Genomic DNA, 17,524 nt, shown 5'->3' with positions numbered 1-17,524 from the left:
AAAATGGGTTTAGTTTGCAAATGTTGTCTAATTTCATATTAGAAAGAAGTCACTGGAACAACAAAAAATGCATGTGAGAGGTCTGATGGAAATAATTGCTGATTAAGAGTATTCAAATCCCATGAAGAGCTTACAAAATTGTATGAAACTAGAATTTTATTTAAATTTCTAAACTGATCATTGCAAGCTTCCTTTTACTATCAGATTTAGGCAGAAATGGCCAACACCATTCTGGATCTTCCACTATTAAAAAAAAATAATAATTTGGCACATTCCATCCCAGGAGATGCCATAATGCTGTTGAGCTTTCATGTATCTGAAGCTGACAGATACCCTACTCAGAAGCAGATGTTGAAGCAGCTGCCATCAGCATTTTCCCGATTTTTCTGTCAGAAGATGGTAATCTCATGGACCATCTCTAGGATATTTTTTTTTTCACGCTCTTCCTCACAACTTTTCCTAATATTTTCCTCACCTCCTTCTCCCAAGGAAGTGTCCAAATGTGATAGGAGCCAGAAGAAATCTCCATTTTCTTGCAAATATAAAACTATATTCTCTGTCAAAGTAAGGATTTTCAATTCTTTTTAGAGATTTCCCTTCCTGACTACAATGCACCACTTGACTTAGGGACCAAATATTGGTGGCTAACTTGGAAAACTCGTTACATTCTGTAACATGGGTATTTAGAATTACTGTTTGGAGGAGCTGCTCCTTTTCTCCATTGATATATAAAGAGCTAGGAAGACAGATTCTTAATTCATTACTTATATTACATACCAGAAGTTAGGCAGTGTGATACTCTCCTCTGCTCCCATTACTGCTCACTGCAGGAAGTTCACCTGAGCTCTGCAGTAATTTAATAATTATGATGTAAATGACTTGGAGGCAGATGGATTTTAAAGGGTCTTTGCATTTATTACTGGGATAATTTTGTAGCTTGTGCCCTGAAAAAAAGTCATGCACAAACCACTTTCTGGTGCTGTGTCACTGCACGTAGTCACTAGGCCACAATGATAGTGTTCAGAAGGGAACCGGCCTTGGAAAACAAGTTATTTGGACTAAGAGTTAAGGTTCTACAATAGCTTTCTAAAACCATAGACGGGAGAAGCAGGTAGAACACCTAACAAGGACCAAGACATGTTCATGTAAATTTAGGGGGAAGGAGTTTGTAGTACATTATAACTGACAGCCAGGAAGCCACACTGGATGTGCTGCCTTGCCCTTTTCCTAAGGGTGTGAACCTGCCTCAAAGAAGACAGTAGAGAACGATATCATTCTGAGAAACTTATGCATCCCAGCCCTGCCTTTGCCTGTAAAAAGGCTTAACTGTTTTTGATTTCTTATTTTCGGGTTAATTCTGATAAGAGCTTTCATGGCTGTGAGCTAAGTAGGTTTGTGCATTATACTTGCTGAAAGATAAAGGCAGTGATCACTGAATTGTACCTCTGGTTTCTCAAGACTATTCCCTTCATCTCAGCTAGAAGTTCTTGTGTCACAAGACTACTGCATTTCTCAGCTACACAAATCTTAACACCTTATTTGCTTGTTTGTGTGGCAATTTAGAAAACCAGCTTCTTCTCACATGATCTTGGTTCTAGCAAAGCAAGCTGGAAATGAGACATTAAATAATTCATCACTATTTTTCTTCTCACTCAGACTCATCATGAATTATTGTTATTCTGAGGTCATCTGTGAATTAGAGTGCAGCACTGAAAAATCAGGCTACGTAAAATTAATAAGTTTCAACAGAAATCAGATGACTTGTTATTATTTAGCTCAGGGAAGCTCAGAAGAACATACACATTTACTTTTAATACCAAATTTGTGTTTGGAAAGATGCTGCCTACCAGTCAGTTTTAATAGGAACATAGGATCTGCCGTACTCCATTAAGCCAATGATCCATCAAGTCCAATATTCTCCACTTTGCTTGGCAAATGCAAGATGCTTCAAAGGAAAGCAAATTGCCCATCATGCACTTGGCTAATTTTTATTTCAATAGTGTGTTGTGCAAAGGCCATTCCATTCTCATATCAAGTCCTTGTCCCATATGGTTACAAATGTTAAAGTAGACAAGTGGTGTCACTGGCCAAATGTACTGTTTTAATAATATTTAAGACTCTGTTTATGCTCTGCTTGGGTCTATTTCTCTGGAACTGTCAATTGGTTTTGTGTACAATGCTGCTCACATTCATTCTCATTATATCTCTAATTCCAATTCAGCAGCTAAGCAAATTGACTGTATTCACAAATCCATACAAGTTTTTGTCAGTATTAAAAAATCAGTTATGATTTTATATTGACCTTAGTGGATATTTCTATTAAACTGCTAACTGGTATCATGAACCATCATACACTGTTCAGAGCATTACAATAGTGTTCCACTGCATTTCCTTCATTAGAATTACATTCTATTGCTGCATGATTGTATCTTCTAATTTCTGAGAGAGGTGAGAAAAGTTTCTAACTTGGATGTCAATACTTTGCAGTTTTGACCCATGCGTAACAACTGCTAATGAATTGTTGGCTAAGGAACCTGGAGTACTGTTGTTAGGTACTAGGAACTACAGGAAGATATTTTTATTATTTTGATATAATTTGTCTGTTTATTAATTTTTTGCTTTCTGGGCGTAACATTTTTGTTTTCTTGTTCTCTGCTGTTTTCCTTCAGGATTTCATTTCTTACTTGGAGGCCTGGGATATATTTTGCAAAGTTTACACCTTTCTTTCCTTTCACTGTCTTGCACCTGGGCTATAATTTAGGAATTGGGGTTTATCAAACCATTTCAGACACACTGGTTAGGTCCATCCTCTTACATCAAGATTATCTCATGTTCTGGGCAATACACAAGTGTCAGAATGCAGAGCAATTGGAGAGGACTGGAAAATAAAGTCAGAAGCATCACTATAGTGACTTGTAGATTTACATATATATAGGATTAGGATCCAAGGCCCTGCAAAGGGGAAAAGGGACTCTGTGAGGTAGCGATTCTATATCTATATAAAAAGCAGAGGAAAAAGCTTTCAAAAGTACATTAGAAGAGACAATTAATAGATACTATAAAATGTGGATTTTTCTTTTCTTACCTGGGCTACTTTCAGTTGACTTTTTCTTCAGAACTGCATGGTACAGAATACTGGAGGGATCTGATAGCTCTAAGGGACCATAGGAGAAAACAAATCTGAGAATATAATACAAGGAAAAGAAAAAGGTGGAGGAGATAAATGGGAGAAAATGTTTATAGAAAATAGAGTGGCTGAGAGGGCAGAGCACAGCAACGTCAATTTTGACTGAAGTCCAATAAAATGTCAAATGCAGCAAGGAGCAATCCAAAATACCCAGGTAACATTTCTCTTGACATGACCTACACCTATTTCTGACAGAATCCATGACAGTGGCAGTTATTCTCTGGCAAGGCTTAGCTGCTGATCTGCCTCCAGATGCCTCAGTGAGAATTACAAACAGTTGTTGGTCCATTGCATGCAGATGGCAGCACAAAGGACAAGAGAAGATGGGCAAACTAAAGGAATACAAGTAGGGAATTTGGATGGGAACCGCAAGCTTTATGTGCCTTGATAGACAACATTTCCCACCTTTTTTTTTTTCATGGGATGAGGAGTCAGGTTTAATATCAGTTTGTCACACAGATCTTTCAGTTCCTGCAGAAGTCAATGACAAGCTACTACCTTTTATCTGGATTTGACTTGTGGCTTCATACAAAACTGGATACTGATAACTTAATTGGCTTAACTTAACATAATCAGACAATGGGGAATCTAATGGGACTATAGGAAGACACTATTAAGGAAAATATCTAGCAGTCCTTTCCTGATCTAATGAGCTATTAATTGTGGGAGTGTCACAGGGAGAAAAGGACCAAAATGCCGATACACTCATGCTTTCTTACTCCCATTCCATCTCAGTATCTACCTCATTTCTTCAGTGATTGCATCTCTGAAGATGGCTGAAACAAACTGTTGCCTCCTCTCCAAAATCATTTTAATTTTCTCCTGTGTATATCACTGGGTTTGGACAAGTCAGTGTATCATTGTTGACCTTCTTAGAGCTTTGTGTTCATAATAATTTCCACCCTCTCCTTTTAATAATGCAAATGTATATAATCTTCGGTGTCTATCATCTCATACAGATGCTTCATTACAAAGTGTCAGGAAGAAAGAACAGAGAAGTCAAGCTACATTTCTGTCACTCATATGACTTGAGACACCATTTCTATTGGTTAGTCATATATTCATGTGCAATCAGTCATTTTCATTTCTGAATGACAGACAGAAGGGGTAACATAATAGATTCATTCCTGCTAAAAAGTTTGCTGAAATTATGCTGAATTATGTTAAGCACTCTCTAAATCTGAAAATGAACTGTTCAAAAATGGACAGAGGTAATAGCCTGGTTTAAAGTGAAAGTATCTCAAATGTTAAGGAAGTTAAAGGGCTCCCCTTTGATGATTTAAAATTTCAAAAATAGAAAGTTTGAATGCGTGAGGCTCTTGGAATGCTTTTTATCTAATAGTGAAGGTAGGTTATTTTTGGGATGATTACATAAACAAAAGAGATTTTTCCTAATTTCAGAATCAAATTTTGGCCACATTTTTGTTTTTTGCAATTAAAAAAAGAAAAAAACTTCTGTATATATTTTAGCATATTCTTCTTACACCCAGGATGTATATTTACACATGAGATTTTAACATAAGCCGTTGAATAATCTTTACATCTCTTCAATGAATTCTATGGCAACATCGAATTCCACAATGTGCAGATTCCTAATTTTCTGGCTTGCCAGACATGTATTTCTGTCAGCAGCTGTTTCATCTGATAAAGAAAACATTTTCCTTTATAGGCTAATTTTGATGCTCAGTATTCCAATTTCTGAGCATTTGCCTCCTGCTGTTAAGATGAAGGTTTTTTTTGAGCTCTCTATTGGTATCAAATCCCTGTTAGTTGAAAGCCTAGGGTGGGGTGGGATTCCTAAACTTTGTGATTGCAGGCAGTTTCCACACATCAGTAGTGGCAGCGTAATGAAAAATATTGAGGAAGATGGAAATACCTCTATTATGTGGCATATAAATGCTTTCTGCATGAAAGATGTTTCCTAATGTCTGTCTGTCATATTATTGCAAAGTAGTCTGCCTTCTATGGCTCTTCTGCTAAATAAGCAACTCTGGTCTCATTTTCTGAGTTGTAATGGGAACTGTAGATGCTGTTTACTCCTAAAAACCAGGACATGGGTGTTTTAAAAATTAATGCAACTTCTGAGGGTATCCTGAGGTTTATTTTTTTCTCCTTAATTTGCCAGAGATACCAGCCCACCTAGATTTGGCTCTGTTCTGAAACCCTGAAAAAATTTCTTCCATCTTTTCATGAACATGGGTTGCTGGTTTTATTAAAAGCCAGATATGGAATTCAGACTCTACTGAGAGTGACTGCAATGTTTTCACTGGCCTGAACTCAGGGTTTTATTTTCCTGAAGTTGGAAAATGAAATTGGCAATGACCTCCTTATCTGTGTAAACACCTGGTCACACACCAGGGTACTACAGGGACTACTGAAAGACAAGAGCAGTGAAGGTCTTTAATCTTGCTTTCACTTCTACAACCATCTTCCTCCCCAAAACACATACCTTTTACTGATCCTAGCAGAGTTATTCTAATTTTAATGGCAAAAGATATTGATCACCACTATACTTTAAGTTGGCATTCAGTGAAAAACTTATAAGTACTGTTCTGTCTCGTTTTTCCAAAGTTTTCCATTTTCCCTGTCAATCACTTTGAAGGTTGTTACTAATAATTGTAGTCTCTTCTCACAGAAGCATTCTGTTTGGTTTTTTTTTCTTTCTACTGTTGAACACCTCTCAGCTGCTAGGAAATTCAGCATTTCTTCACTCCATTTTCTGCAAAGTGGCTTTTCTTACCTACAAGTCAGGAAAACTGTAACAAAAGTATATACAGGGTTTTTTTAAATTTCATAACACAGAATATGTATATGGGATCTCCAACCCTGAAGCTGGCAAGAGTCAGATGAGTTGCATGCTATCCAAAAGCAGGATGTTGGCATTCTGTGGCTGCTTTAATCAGACAGTATATGCATATAAATATATACACACAAATATATATATTTACTGTGTCTCTTATATTGATTCTGATTAACTCCTAATGAATATTTCTGAACATATCTTACTTCAAAGACAAGATGTGATCTCTTCATAAGAAGTTTACAACCAGGAGCATGAAGACTAATCCACCAGTTGCCAATACTAGCTCCTGGTCACTTGGGAATAATAATATTCAAGTGCTCAGTGCTTCACTGTGCACTGAACAGCAAAACTTCTCAAGGGCAATTGTTACTTGGTAGAACTGGTAACATGATTTTTGCCATACTAGACACTGAACCATTTTTTTCACATGGCCACAAATAACTCAGGAGCTCAGCAGGAGGATGAGCTCCCACTTGCAGCATAGCTAAACGCAGTGGGACCTTTATTCAATCTCTTCTTCTTGTTGTTGCCCATTCCTGCAACATAACAAAGAGGTTTTAGATGACCCACTGAGTTGCTGTCACTCAGATAGTTAGTACCTGTTGTTGAGTGTTATCGCCTCTTCCAGAGCAGCCCATAGAAGGAAAGATTACATTTTAAATCTATGCTATGGTACTTACTCCTCATCCAACAAGAGGTATTGAATGTTTTAAGGTACGGTAAGCATTTAGTACCAAATGGTATTTATCCAAGATTTCTGATGGGATTTAATAAAATTAGGCTCTGAACTATGACAGAATCAGGTATCTTTCAGTTGAAATTGCCAGGCATCCTGGACAACAGAGCTTTGAACAGTACAAATGAGGATGAAGGATCTTCTCCTCAGAGAGCCATGTTTGTCATGCAGACTCGTCTTTTACAATGGTAAGATGCTGTTGAAATTTCTCTCTGCTGAGGTGTTACAATGGAGAATGTGCCCACAAATTAAAATATAGTACAGTATCAATGCGCAATGCAATGTAGGAAATCCACTTGTTTCTGGGTGTAAAACTCGTTGGGAACTGTTTTAATTCATCACTGACCTGTTCGTGTCTTGGTATTATTTTTTTATGTCCTGTTTCCCCTATTCGGATCCCCACAGTGACTCAAACCCTACTCTCCCACTTAGAGAAAGACTGAACTGTGTCAAATATATTCAGACTTAATACTTGCACAGGGCAGAAAATGTTGCTAATTTGCTAAAATAAGAGGTGGTCTTCACTCTATACATCCATTGCGGTTCTCGATCTCATTAGTTGAAATACTATGTCTGTGTGATAATTTTTACTGTCAGCCAGCAAGGATACAGTAGGATGCATTGCATTCACATCCCCCCCCCCCATTTGAAGCACTGTCAAAAAGGAAACCTAGATGTTGAAGGTGTTGTCTTGTGAAAGTAAATTTTTTTATCACATGCTTGCCAGCACTCCAGAGTAGGCCAAGATTCATGCTTACATTTTCAAGGAGTATTGACTGACACAGGGACAGGGAAACTAAATTAAGGAAGAAAACCAGCCTTTTATATAAACAAACAGTAAAGCAAATCTTATGAAAGTGTACTTGCTAAAGTTTATAAGCTCCATACTGTCCCCAGGGCAATGTACAGATAAGGGAATTCATTCTGTAGCCCAGTTCCTAGTAGCATTTCTGTTAACTTCTACCAGTATGAGTGAAAAGACAGGAATAAAACTTAATTGGAAGAGGCTCAGGATCACATGGATTTGTTGAAAAGTGTACAAGTAAATTGGATTTGCTTAAAGACATATCTATCTTGCCTTAGAAAAAGGGAAATAACAAGTGCAAACATGTAAATGCACACACACAGTTGCCACAATGCAAAAAAGGAGCATTCATCCATTTTGTCTAGACAGACATTCTGCAGACCTGTGAAAACATAACTGGTATCTATCTAATGGTCTTATTGACATGAGACTTCAATAGCCTTTTAATATCATATATTAGACCACATAATACCACTGCAACATGCAGTTCTGAGGGCCTGGTTTCCACTAGGTGATTTGACAGTATTTTACTCTCTTTCCATGGGCCTGAATTGCTGCACAGTGTCCATGAAATAACAGTGTCAGGTCTCAGGAATTTGTATTTTCATTTCATTTAAAAGCCTTAAACCATAATATTAGTTCTGAGGCTGAGATGTGCTTACAGATCAGTGATACCATATCACCCCTCCTTTTTTCTACATGCTGATTAACCTGTTTAGACTTTAATAGAAGTCCTTGATGTAGGAGCTAAATGTCCTTGAAAACGCTGGGTTCTTGGCAAGTAGGCAAATTCCCAGTGTGAGGCAAAGAAGGGCAATTTTACTTTTATTACACTTCCCACCAACTTCCCAATTTTCATGAAAGTAGTACACACACACGTTAGAGAAGGGTTCAGTGTACTGCATGGCCTGGATTCTATTTCTAGCATTACCAGGAATGTCTTTTTCCCTCTCTTCATCCATCACTTCAAGCAAATAAAAACCAGTTTTATCTCTTGAGAGAAGATACTCTTACTTTTTTATAAAGCAAGAAAACAATTGTTTGGTATTATCACATACCATGCAAGGTTCTTACGCAAGGGAAATTGTTACTAGAAATTTCTTGGATCTTGCTGATTTTTAAACGTAAATCAGTTTCAATCAGAAGGTCTTAGTGACAACATTCCAATTTTTAACAAGCAGGTTAGATTTATTTTCAGATTAAAACTGTTGAAATGTACCTCTCAAGAAATTCTGGTAAGAGCAATCGCCAGAGCACCTTAACTACATGACCTTTTTCCCCATCATTGGTCACAGTCATACTGATTTGCATATCCACTTAGTCAGGTGCTTCACAGATCTGGAAGGTATTCCTGCTGCTCTAGTGCAATCTAAGAATCTGATTATATTTCCTGATATTTTTGTACACTGAATGCCAGCTGTGCTATTTGTTCCAATATTTCAGATCTTTACTCCATTCATCTGCCAATTTTAAAGAAGCTGTAAAAATGTGAAAGAGAAATATGAAACTCATGGTTTTGAAAATATTTAAAGGAAATGTATTGCTGTGGGTTCTTTAGATGCCTTATTTCAATTTAGAAAAGCAATTTTTTGATCACTTTCTTCCAGCTGAAAAATATTGCCAATAGAAATTTTAAAATCAGAATTGTGTACTTCTCATAACTTGAGGAGGATGGATAAATTCCACCAGAGTAGTCTATCCACGTGATCAAAACCCTGTTCCAAACTTATTCCCCCCTGTCTTGATCAAACCAGTCCAGTGAAAGAAATGAGGGATTGTATACTGGCTGCAATTCCAAGTCAATCGTGAAATAGTTATAGCATTAAGTCCATGTCTTAATTAAAAAAATTTAAAAAGGCAGTAAGAATAATCTGGCATCTTTAGTGATATAATACTATACTTGCTACATTTCTATGCTTACTACTTGCTGTAAATCTTCAGGCTTTTCTGTTCAGTCTCTGTCCTTACAGCAGTATAGCTTTCAGTATTCCACTCTTGTCTAAGCAGCTTCCAGGAAGCAGTTTTCTAAATTAAAATGACATCACTTCAAACCCCTGTAACTTCAAGTCAGCATTCACAAAACATACTAGATTGGCAGCCTTTGACTGTAAAGTCTTTAACCAGCTGAAATAACACAGGACGCAAGGTTGCATTGCTCTGCCTGGTCTCCTCATCCGTTCTCCTTTGCTTTTTGAAGTTTGGCTACGTTGACATATATCTGATACTTTGATAACATTAAATATTTTTGGGAAGAATAATGATTCTGGAACATTGGCATTATTGACATTATGAATGTTTTCAAATGTGTGCAAATGATTCATTAAATGATTCATCCCTTTTCGAGAACATTCAACCACACCCAGAATTTCATAGGTGCAATTTCACTACTATTAGGTTCCTCACTTGTTCTGCTGTTTCAGAAGTGTGGCTTCATGCATTATACTTACTTGAATATGGCACTTTGAGGCCTCAACCGTACCATCAAGACACAGCAATTAAATTCTTACAGACAAGTAAGGCAGTGATGGCTGAAGTTTAATCACACAAGAATTATCATATGTCTGTTTCAATACTGTGTTTTGGTAGCAGCCTGGTACTTCAGATCCTGGTAAATTTTCTATATATAACTTTATTATGACTGAGATTGTTTCCCTACACATTTCAGTTGGAAATACAAAATATTTCTAAGACGGTAACTATACAGAATATGTTCAAGATTTGTAATGGATTCTTTTGTTGTCATCCTGGCTGTTTTTCAGGTAGAATTTCCTTCAAATAAACAAAGGGGAAAATTCCTCCACTATTATTGTGCTGTAGAGTTCAAATGCAAGTGTATGATGGCCAAAAAGCAAGTAAAGCAGGAAGGGCAGGATGAAGAAAAGCCATTAATTGAAAAGTGCATTAAGAACCAAGTATTTTGGCTTGGTGGCTTTGTAATAACGTGGTGAGAAAGAGAAAAGGATTTGGTCAATTTTTCTTACATTGTCCTTTTCCTTCAGTATCAAGAAGGAAAGCTAACTTCCCTGAAAACTTTGACTGGCATTTCCTCTCTAACATAGGTGGTAAGAGGAATCAGATTTGTCAGAAGTCCATGTTGCAGGGATATTGTGTAGTAGAAAAAGTGGCCTTCTACACAGCACTTACAGTGCTATATTATAAGAGATTTTTTGCCACTGTCTCACAGAGCATTCTCAGAACAGAAACAGTTCAATAGAAAGTTCTATGGCATGAAATATATACTGTAATATATAGTATTGCAATTACTTGGAGAGTTATCATTATTTCACCCCTCAAAATGGAGGGATGCATCATGAAGGCTTCTGCAAGGAAGACTTAAAAGTCAAGTATTACCAATAATTAGTTAATAGAATAGGTAGTAGTCATTACCTTTCATTGTAGAAACAGCAAACCAATCTCTGTTTAGACAATACTCAAATAATGGAAAAAAAACAGCCCATAGAACACGTAATTCCAGTTAGTGATGGGAAGTGCAACAGAAAAAGCAAGAATGTAACTTTCTTAAAACTAAGAACCAATATTAAATCCCTCATTTATGTATTTCTGAAGAGAAAATAAACCTTCATATATAGAAGCCTTGCTCATTTGGGAAGCAAGAGCATTTCTCATTTACTTCCAGGTGTGCTTTTATGTTTTGTTCTCAAGGGAAATTCTAGAGGCAATTTAAAGTCCATTCCTGTAGCCCACTACAATAGTACAGGGAGTTTTATTTTTTTTTATTTTATTTTAAGGAACACAGTATGGGCAATATCTTTTTTTTTAAATCAAAGGGCCTCTGCAAGAATACAAGGTATGATGCAAACAGATTGTTGCATGGCTGTGCTCTAAATTATGTAACACTGATACAGCATGTATAATTAGGTTAGACACCTAGATTGTCCTAAATGAGTAACTCTAAGTATTTCAAAGCTAAAGCAGCTACACAACGTATTAGTTTCTTAGAGAGCAAAACTTGCTATATCATGTACATAATTCCACTGAAGCTCAATAGGATTTTGCATGCGATGAAAGACATAAGAAACCACTTCCCTAAATAGTTCAAGATACAAACTAATTATCATCACAAAACCAAACCCCAGTTGCTTCTTCAAAGCTGTAGCTGAGTAAATTATCTCTGTGAAACTCCTTGTTGATTTTTCCTGTGCTTCATGAGTACAAATATTGTCCACATAGAAAACAACAAAGGCAAACCCATGGCTGACACTGAAAACAGTGTACAGTGTGAGATAATGAGCATTTTCTATTAAGAGACTACTTAATGGTGCTTAGCAGTGAGAATTCTATTTAAGCAGTCATACGTGGATTTAAAGTCCACTTTCTCTGAAGTAACTGGAAAACTTACATAGGACCTGCATTTTTTAATAGACTTGTGCGAATTTGTATTGATGCCACATAATGCCTAAAAAAGGTTTAAAGCGAGAGAAAAAATGTCATCTTGACAGTGTGAAGACAAAGGAATAGCTTTGTTGTATATATATATATATGTCAACATATAGTCTCTGCATACCTACTGTTCAGCATACTTTGTGTATAAACCCAAAGATTCTCTGCCTCCATTTTAATAGAGTTGCAGTTTTGTCATAGAACACTTTTCCCTATGGCATAATGCACGGGAAATCTCGTAGTAAGAAAAGATGTGATACATTTCTGTATAGCAAGAATCTTTGTGACAGGTATCAGTAAAGTATAACTAACTCTGATTACACTCAGTGGGCGTCTTATCATCCCCCCACTGTTTTTTAGTTTAACACCATGCAGAATTAAACCAGCCAAGCCTAAGGCAGTGGCATCTGAAAAATTTTGGAACGGTGAGGCAGTCAAAAAAGTCTCTTTTTACCTGAAAATTTTGAACTTCAACTGTTCTCAGCCTAAGGATGAGTATTTCTCAAAATCATGAGCAAGCTTTATGCGGATTTCACCGCTTTTCTGTTTGGGCTGTTTCAACGAAAACCACGCTGCTGTTCACGGTCACCGCCGCTACCACCTGAGATTCCCTCGGAGCTCGTACAGTGGCGGGCAACCTTGGAAGGGCTCGATGCCACCTTTGCAAGGACCGTTCGGCGGCGAGGACCTCCCAAGGACTACCCCACAGAGGCAGCGATACCCGCACCTGAAGAACGGGCGTACCGCCAGCAGGTTTCACCTCGGAGTAACAGCCCTGTGTAACAGCGCCTCCCCCTCACGCCCCCCGGGCCGAGGCGGTGTTGGGCGGGCGGGCGGACGGAGGGGAGGGAGAAGCGTCTCCTCCTCTCCGGAGCGCTGGCTGCGGTAGGCGGCTGCTCCTCTCTGCGGTGGTTCGTCTCCTCTGCCTCAATAACGATGGTGTCCTAGCGAGGGATGATGACAGGGAGAGGAGAGGGACACAGCCGCCGCCGCTGCCGGGAGCCCTTGTCTCTTGCTCGCTTCCTTGGCACTTCCCGGCTTCTGCTGCCGGGCTGCGCATCGCGCTGCCTTCCTGACGGGCGGCAGGAGGAGAGGGTAGAGGTGCGGCGATGGTTTTATGGTGAGGGTTTTGTCCTCCCTAGGTACTCTGTCCCCCCTGGGCAGGGCTTTCCTCTTTCTCCTGTCTTCTTCCTCGCCACGCACGCTGCCGGACGAGGCCGGCTGGGAGCGGGAGCAGCCACCGCCGTCTGAGAGGTCCCTAACCATGTCGAGCAAGAGCAGGAAGAGCAAGGAGCAGGGGCGAGTGACCTTCCCTCCACAGCAGGAGGAGGAGGAGGATGAGGGAGCAGAAGAAGAGGAGCAGCAGCGCCGGCGCCGCGGCTGGAGAGGCATCAATGGGGGGCCAGAGCCCCCTCCACCACCTCAGAGAGCCGTTAAAACGTTCCGGGAGCCCTACGGCTACTACCCGCCACAGCCCTTCTCCAGCACCATGTAAGTCGGGGCAGGGTTAAAAGGGTGTTGGCAGGCAACTTTCCAGGAGTAGCCGCGGGGGGGGCCGGCAGCCATCTCCCCGGCAAGTTGCGGTGCTCGACCCTGGGAAGCGACGCTGGCTGCGCGGTGGCTCGCTCCGTCCTGCTGAGCCCGGGAGAGCGGCTCGCCCGGCCTGGCAGCTAACGGGGTGAGAGGTGGCGGCTTGCAATGGGCTGAGGTGCAAGGACTTCGGAAAAAGTACCTTGAGGGGATAGTCCGGTCACTACCTGCCCTCTTGCCCCCTGCTGCCTCCTCCCCAACCTCTCGGCTTTGCTCCTTCGAAGCGAGGCGGGGGCAACACGTAGCAGGAGGCAGGTAGGGGTCCCCGGGCTCTGGGGCATAAGACATTTCATCTCTTCCTTTGTATTTTTCCCCCTTTTTCTTCTCCTGGCTACTACCATAGCTGCCTAGAAAAACTATTTATTGACTCGGCTGAGGCTTAGAGAGCCCACTGCACCCTTTGTATTAGCAGTGCTAATGCATCATTTTGTTTTTGGTTTTTTTTTAATCCAGGCTGTGGGAAGCCCACATTCCCCACAGACATACAGAAATCAAGGACACCTGTGCAGAAAAGCCTCAGTTCCTGAGATGTGGCTTATCCTGTTCTATGTTGTCTTTGGAAATTTCAGTTTGTTGGTTTTAAAATGCTATTTTATAAATAGATAGATAGATACACATAAAAATCCTGACCATGACTAAACTTAACCACAAGAGAAATTTATTCAATCTTACTAATAGGGATGTTATTTTTTTCCCTTTGTCTTACAAAATGTTCATTGTTCGTAATTTATTAACCTGTTCTTGTAACATGCTGCAATCCATCATAGACTTACTTCTGAGGGTCACTTGAGTGTTTTATACTTTCAGGACAGTATTTAGTTCTTGATTAAATTTTCTAATTACCACATGAAAAACACTTTATTTTGAGTTTTAAGGTAAAATATTCAGCATTTGTAGAATAAGCCATAGGTAAAATCACCCTAGAGGCAACTGTAAAGTACAAAAATAATTAGAGTAGTGCTTAGAATGGGGTAACCACTAATAAAAATTATTTTTACTACCCCACGGTAGCAATTCTTCACATATATTCTGTACCTAGCAATCCAGACTTAAAATGTGGGAGTCTTTCCCATGTCTTCAGCTGTCTGAAAGTTAGCTGCCTTAAGTCATTTGTCTAGGCTGCCTCTGTAGTTGATGGCATGTGAGAGAAAATAGCAGTAGGCAAGGCAGCATTGTCATTTGTCTTCTTTCTTGAGATGCCTGCCTTTCTCCATTCACCATAATGGAGCCTAGATGATTAGTTTAGACTTGCTTTATGTTTAGACAGCTGAAACTAGCTCAGATGAATTGTAACGTATGAGTCCTAAACTTCTGGATCCCTTTTAGGTTAGTGTCCTATAACTGCTAGCATATTCCTTTCTTTAAGAAACAGGTATTATGCCACCAGGGAATAAAACTGGCATTCAGTTTGTACAGCTGTAGGCATTTGAGCCTGGAGCGAGCTCCGTCTGTTGGAATTGCTTCCTGGTATATAATTCTTGTGACCCTGTCCTGGGAGTCTATGACAGCGGTGATTACAAGACACTTTTTGTCAGGTGGACTGACAAAAGGCCTGACATTTATCCCTGTAAGAGGAGTATATTCAACTGACAGGGCATAGAGGGAAAAGACCCACAACTACTATTTCCCTTGTTATATGCCCGTGTTCATCCTTGGCATAAACAGTGGGGCTTTTCTTCTGGAGTAACATTTTGTGTTTGGTGCTAATGCATAAAATCAGTGTACGTTAATCAAAGAAATACGAGTATCAGTTTGTTCCATAATACACTCAGATTGACACATGTAAAGCTTTAGTGTGTGCAAAGTGAATATGAGACTACTTGACTGGAAGAATTTGTAGTCTGAGTATTCAGTGCTGACAAAAAGTGCAAGGGGAAAGAAGCAGAAAGATGTCAAGTAGTGTGCACAAGAAGATGCACTTAGCTGGTATAGAAATGTCTTCATTCTGAAACCTGTAACCAGTGCAAGGTACCAGTCAATGTACAGCTGACTCCCTTCTGTGCCAAATATTTCTGGAAAAATAATTAACCTCAGATTCCTACTAAGACTGCAAACTGGATCTAATACTTGTTTCACAATGTAATATATGTCCCAGTGGGAAAAACTTAGACTAAAACTGTAAATTAAATGTAGTAGTCATTGGGTGGTTGGTTCCCTAAGTCTCTGTAAAAATTGCAGCTTAGTTTCCTGAGTGGAATGACAGAACAGAAATAAAGGACTGTAAAAGGAGCTTTAAAATTCTTTGCTGCTGTGGCACTGTTTGCTGTATTTGTTCTTTCCTGGTGCGATATTTGCCTTTTTCTGTGTATAGATGTACTCATGTCACCAAAGTATAGCCCTTTTTTCCCACAGGAATTCAGACACTCAGTATTTTTTATTGAGGAGTTAATGAAGAGTAATTGTAGGAAAAAGCTCTGCATAGTTTTTGGAGCGGGAGGGGAAGGAACAAGCTAAATATGTGTATACCTCCCCCTGATACCTCTTTGTGTTTTGTTCCATTTTTTTGACTAATTCTTTCCATTTTGGAGCCAGAAGTTCTGTGAGCTGACATGAGGGCATTTTGGATGATGGATTATATCATTTCAAACCAGTGGGAGAGTATAGACTTGAATTGGATCTTGCAGCTGGCCTGATTTATGTTCTGCTGTTCAGCTGAATTAGCCAATTAGCCTCTCTTCTGGAAAGCCCAGGCAGTTGCTCACAGAAGGGAGAAGGAAACTGGTTTAATACATTTTAGATTTGGTGCAAGGATTCCCAAATTGGGTGGAACCTGCAAAAGCTTTCATGCAAGCATACATGAATGTGCATTATTTTTACTGGTGGAGAAACAAATTTACCAGCAGCCTCTTTGGCACTTGGCTGCAGCAGAGCTTGGAGGGATGTCAAAGCCTTCATTTGGGAGAGTCAGTGAGGTTGGGGCATGGGGCGTTGCCCCTCTAACCCTGCCTGTCATCCTGCACAGGACCAGGAGCTGCTACCTCCCATGGAACAACTCAGTCTTTTCCTGTGATGGTAGCAAAGCAGGTGTCTGAGATCATTTAGTTTAAGAGATCTCAGGAGTCATGAGCTAAAATGCTGCTCACACGTATGTGCATGTGTGAGCACTTACTTTTGTAGGGCTTTAATTTTAAAACTGGGACTTTGGAGGCTACTTTTGGCAGAACAGAGGCATAGTCCACATCTGTGCAGCTGACTGATGTTGTCACTATTAAATGTGTGTGTGCATCGCTGTTTCTGTGATGTACTTACCTGCCTATAATCACTGAACTGCATTTCCCTTTGAGGGCTAGAAAAGAATCAAGATCACTAGAGTTGTTCTGCAGTAAACCCCACAAGTTTACTGCAGTGGGGTAAAGTTGTAAATTATTAATGTTCTATTTTATTGCATTTAATAGTTCAGGAAGAATAACAGCCTGTTCTGTACAGATGTTAGAAAATTGCTCTATGAATTGGGGAAGGCCCAGAACGAAACCTCTGTTTCTCCAGCTTCCCTCCTTTTCTTTTAAAATTGCTTATGCAGTTTGCTGTGTTAAAAAATAGACTTAGAAACAAGATTATAAACCTTTTGAATTACTGTTTTTGAGATAATGAACAGCAGAACACAAGGAATTCTTAGGTCAACTGTTTGTCCCACATTTTTGTCCTGCTGCTGCAATTCTGAAAGTTTGAATGTGAAGTTATAGATGGAGTAATCTAAACAATCCATGGTAGAAGCAGAGGAAGTACTTATTCCAGTCCTTTGCAGTTGCTGTGCTGCTCAAATTTATAGCCTTGTACGTAGGAGTAGCTCTTCCCAGGCAGCAATACGACACTGTGTAAGGTCGTTGTAAGTGTGCTGAGTGCAAAACACAAAAAAGCAAGTTGCCATTGTTCGTTTAGTGGAAATTAAAAATAAAAATAAAAAATAAGGTGTTAATTGTACTTATGAAGGTTGTACATTTTACATTAATATAAGGTAAACATAAATATGTTATAATGTAGGATAGGTTTTTGTGTCTTATG

At 39.4% G+C, this 17,524-nt stretch overlaps 1 protein-coding gene across 1 annotated transcript in view; it reads left to right on the top strand.

The window, feature by feature from the left end:
* Positions 1–13,196: 13,196 nt before the first annotated feature.
* Positions 13,197–17,524, top strand: part of TRPC3 (transient receptor potential cation channel subfamily C member 3) — a 44,293-nt gene continuing 39,965 nt past the window's right edge. The window contains exon 1 of the mRNA XM_005143002.3: positions 13,197–13,423. Within this exon, the coding sequence (XP_005143059.1) occupies positions 13,197–13,423 (227 nt within the window). The remainder of the gene's footprint in view (positions 13,424–17,524) is intronic.

This window comes from Melopsittacus undulatus, chromosome 5 (genome assembly GCF_012275295.1).
Source record: "Melopsittacus undulatus isolate bMelUnd1 chromosome 5, bMelUnd1.mat.Z, whole genome shotgun sequence".
In the NCBI taxonomy this organism is placed as follows: Eukaryota; Metazoa; Chordata; class Aves; order Psittaciformes; family Psittaculidae; genus Melopsittacus; species Melopsittacus undulatus.
The sequence above is the reverse complement of the archived record's forward strand: the minus strand, read 5'-3'. Positions and strand labels throughout refer to the sequence as shown.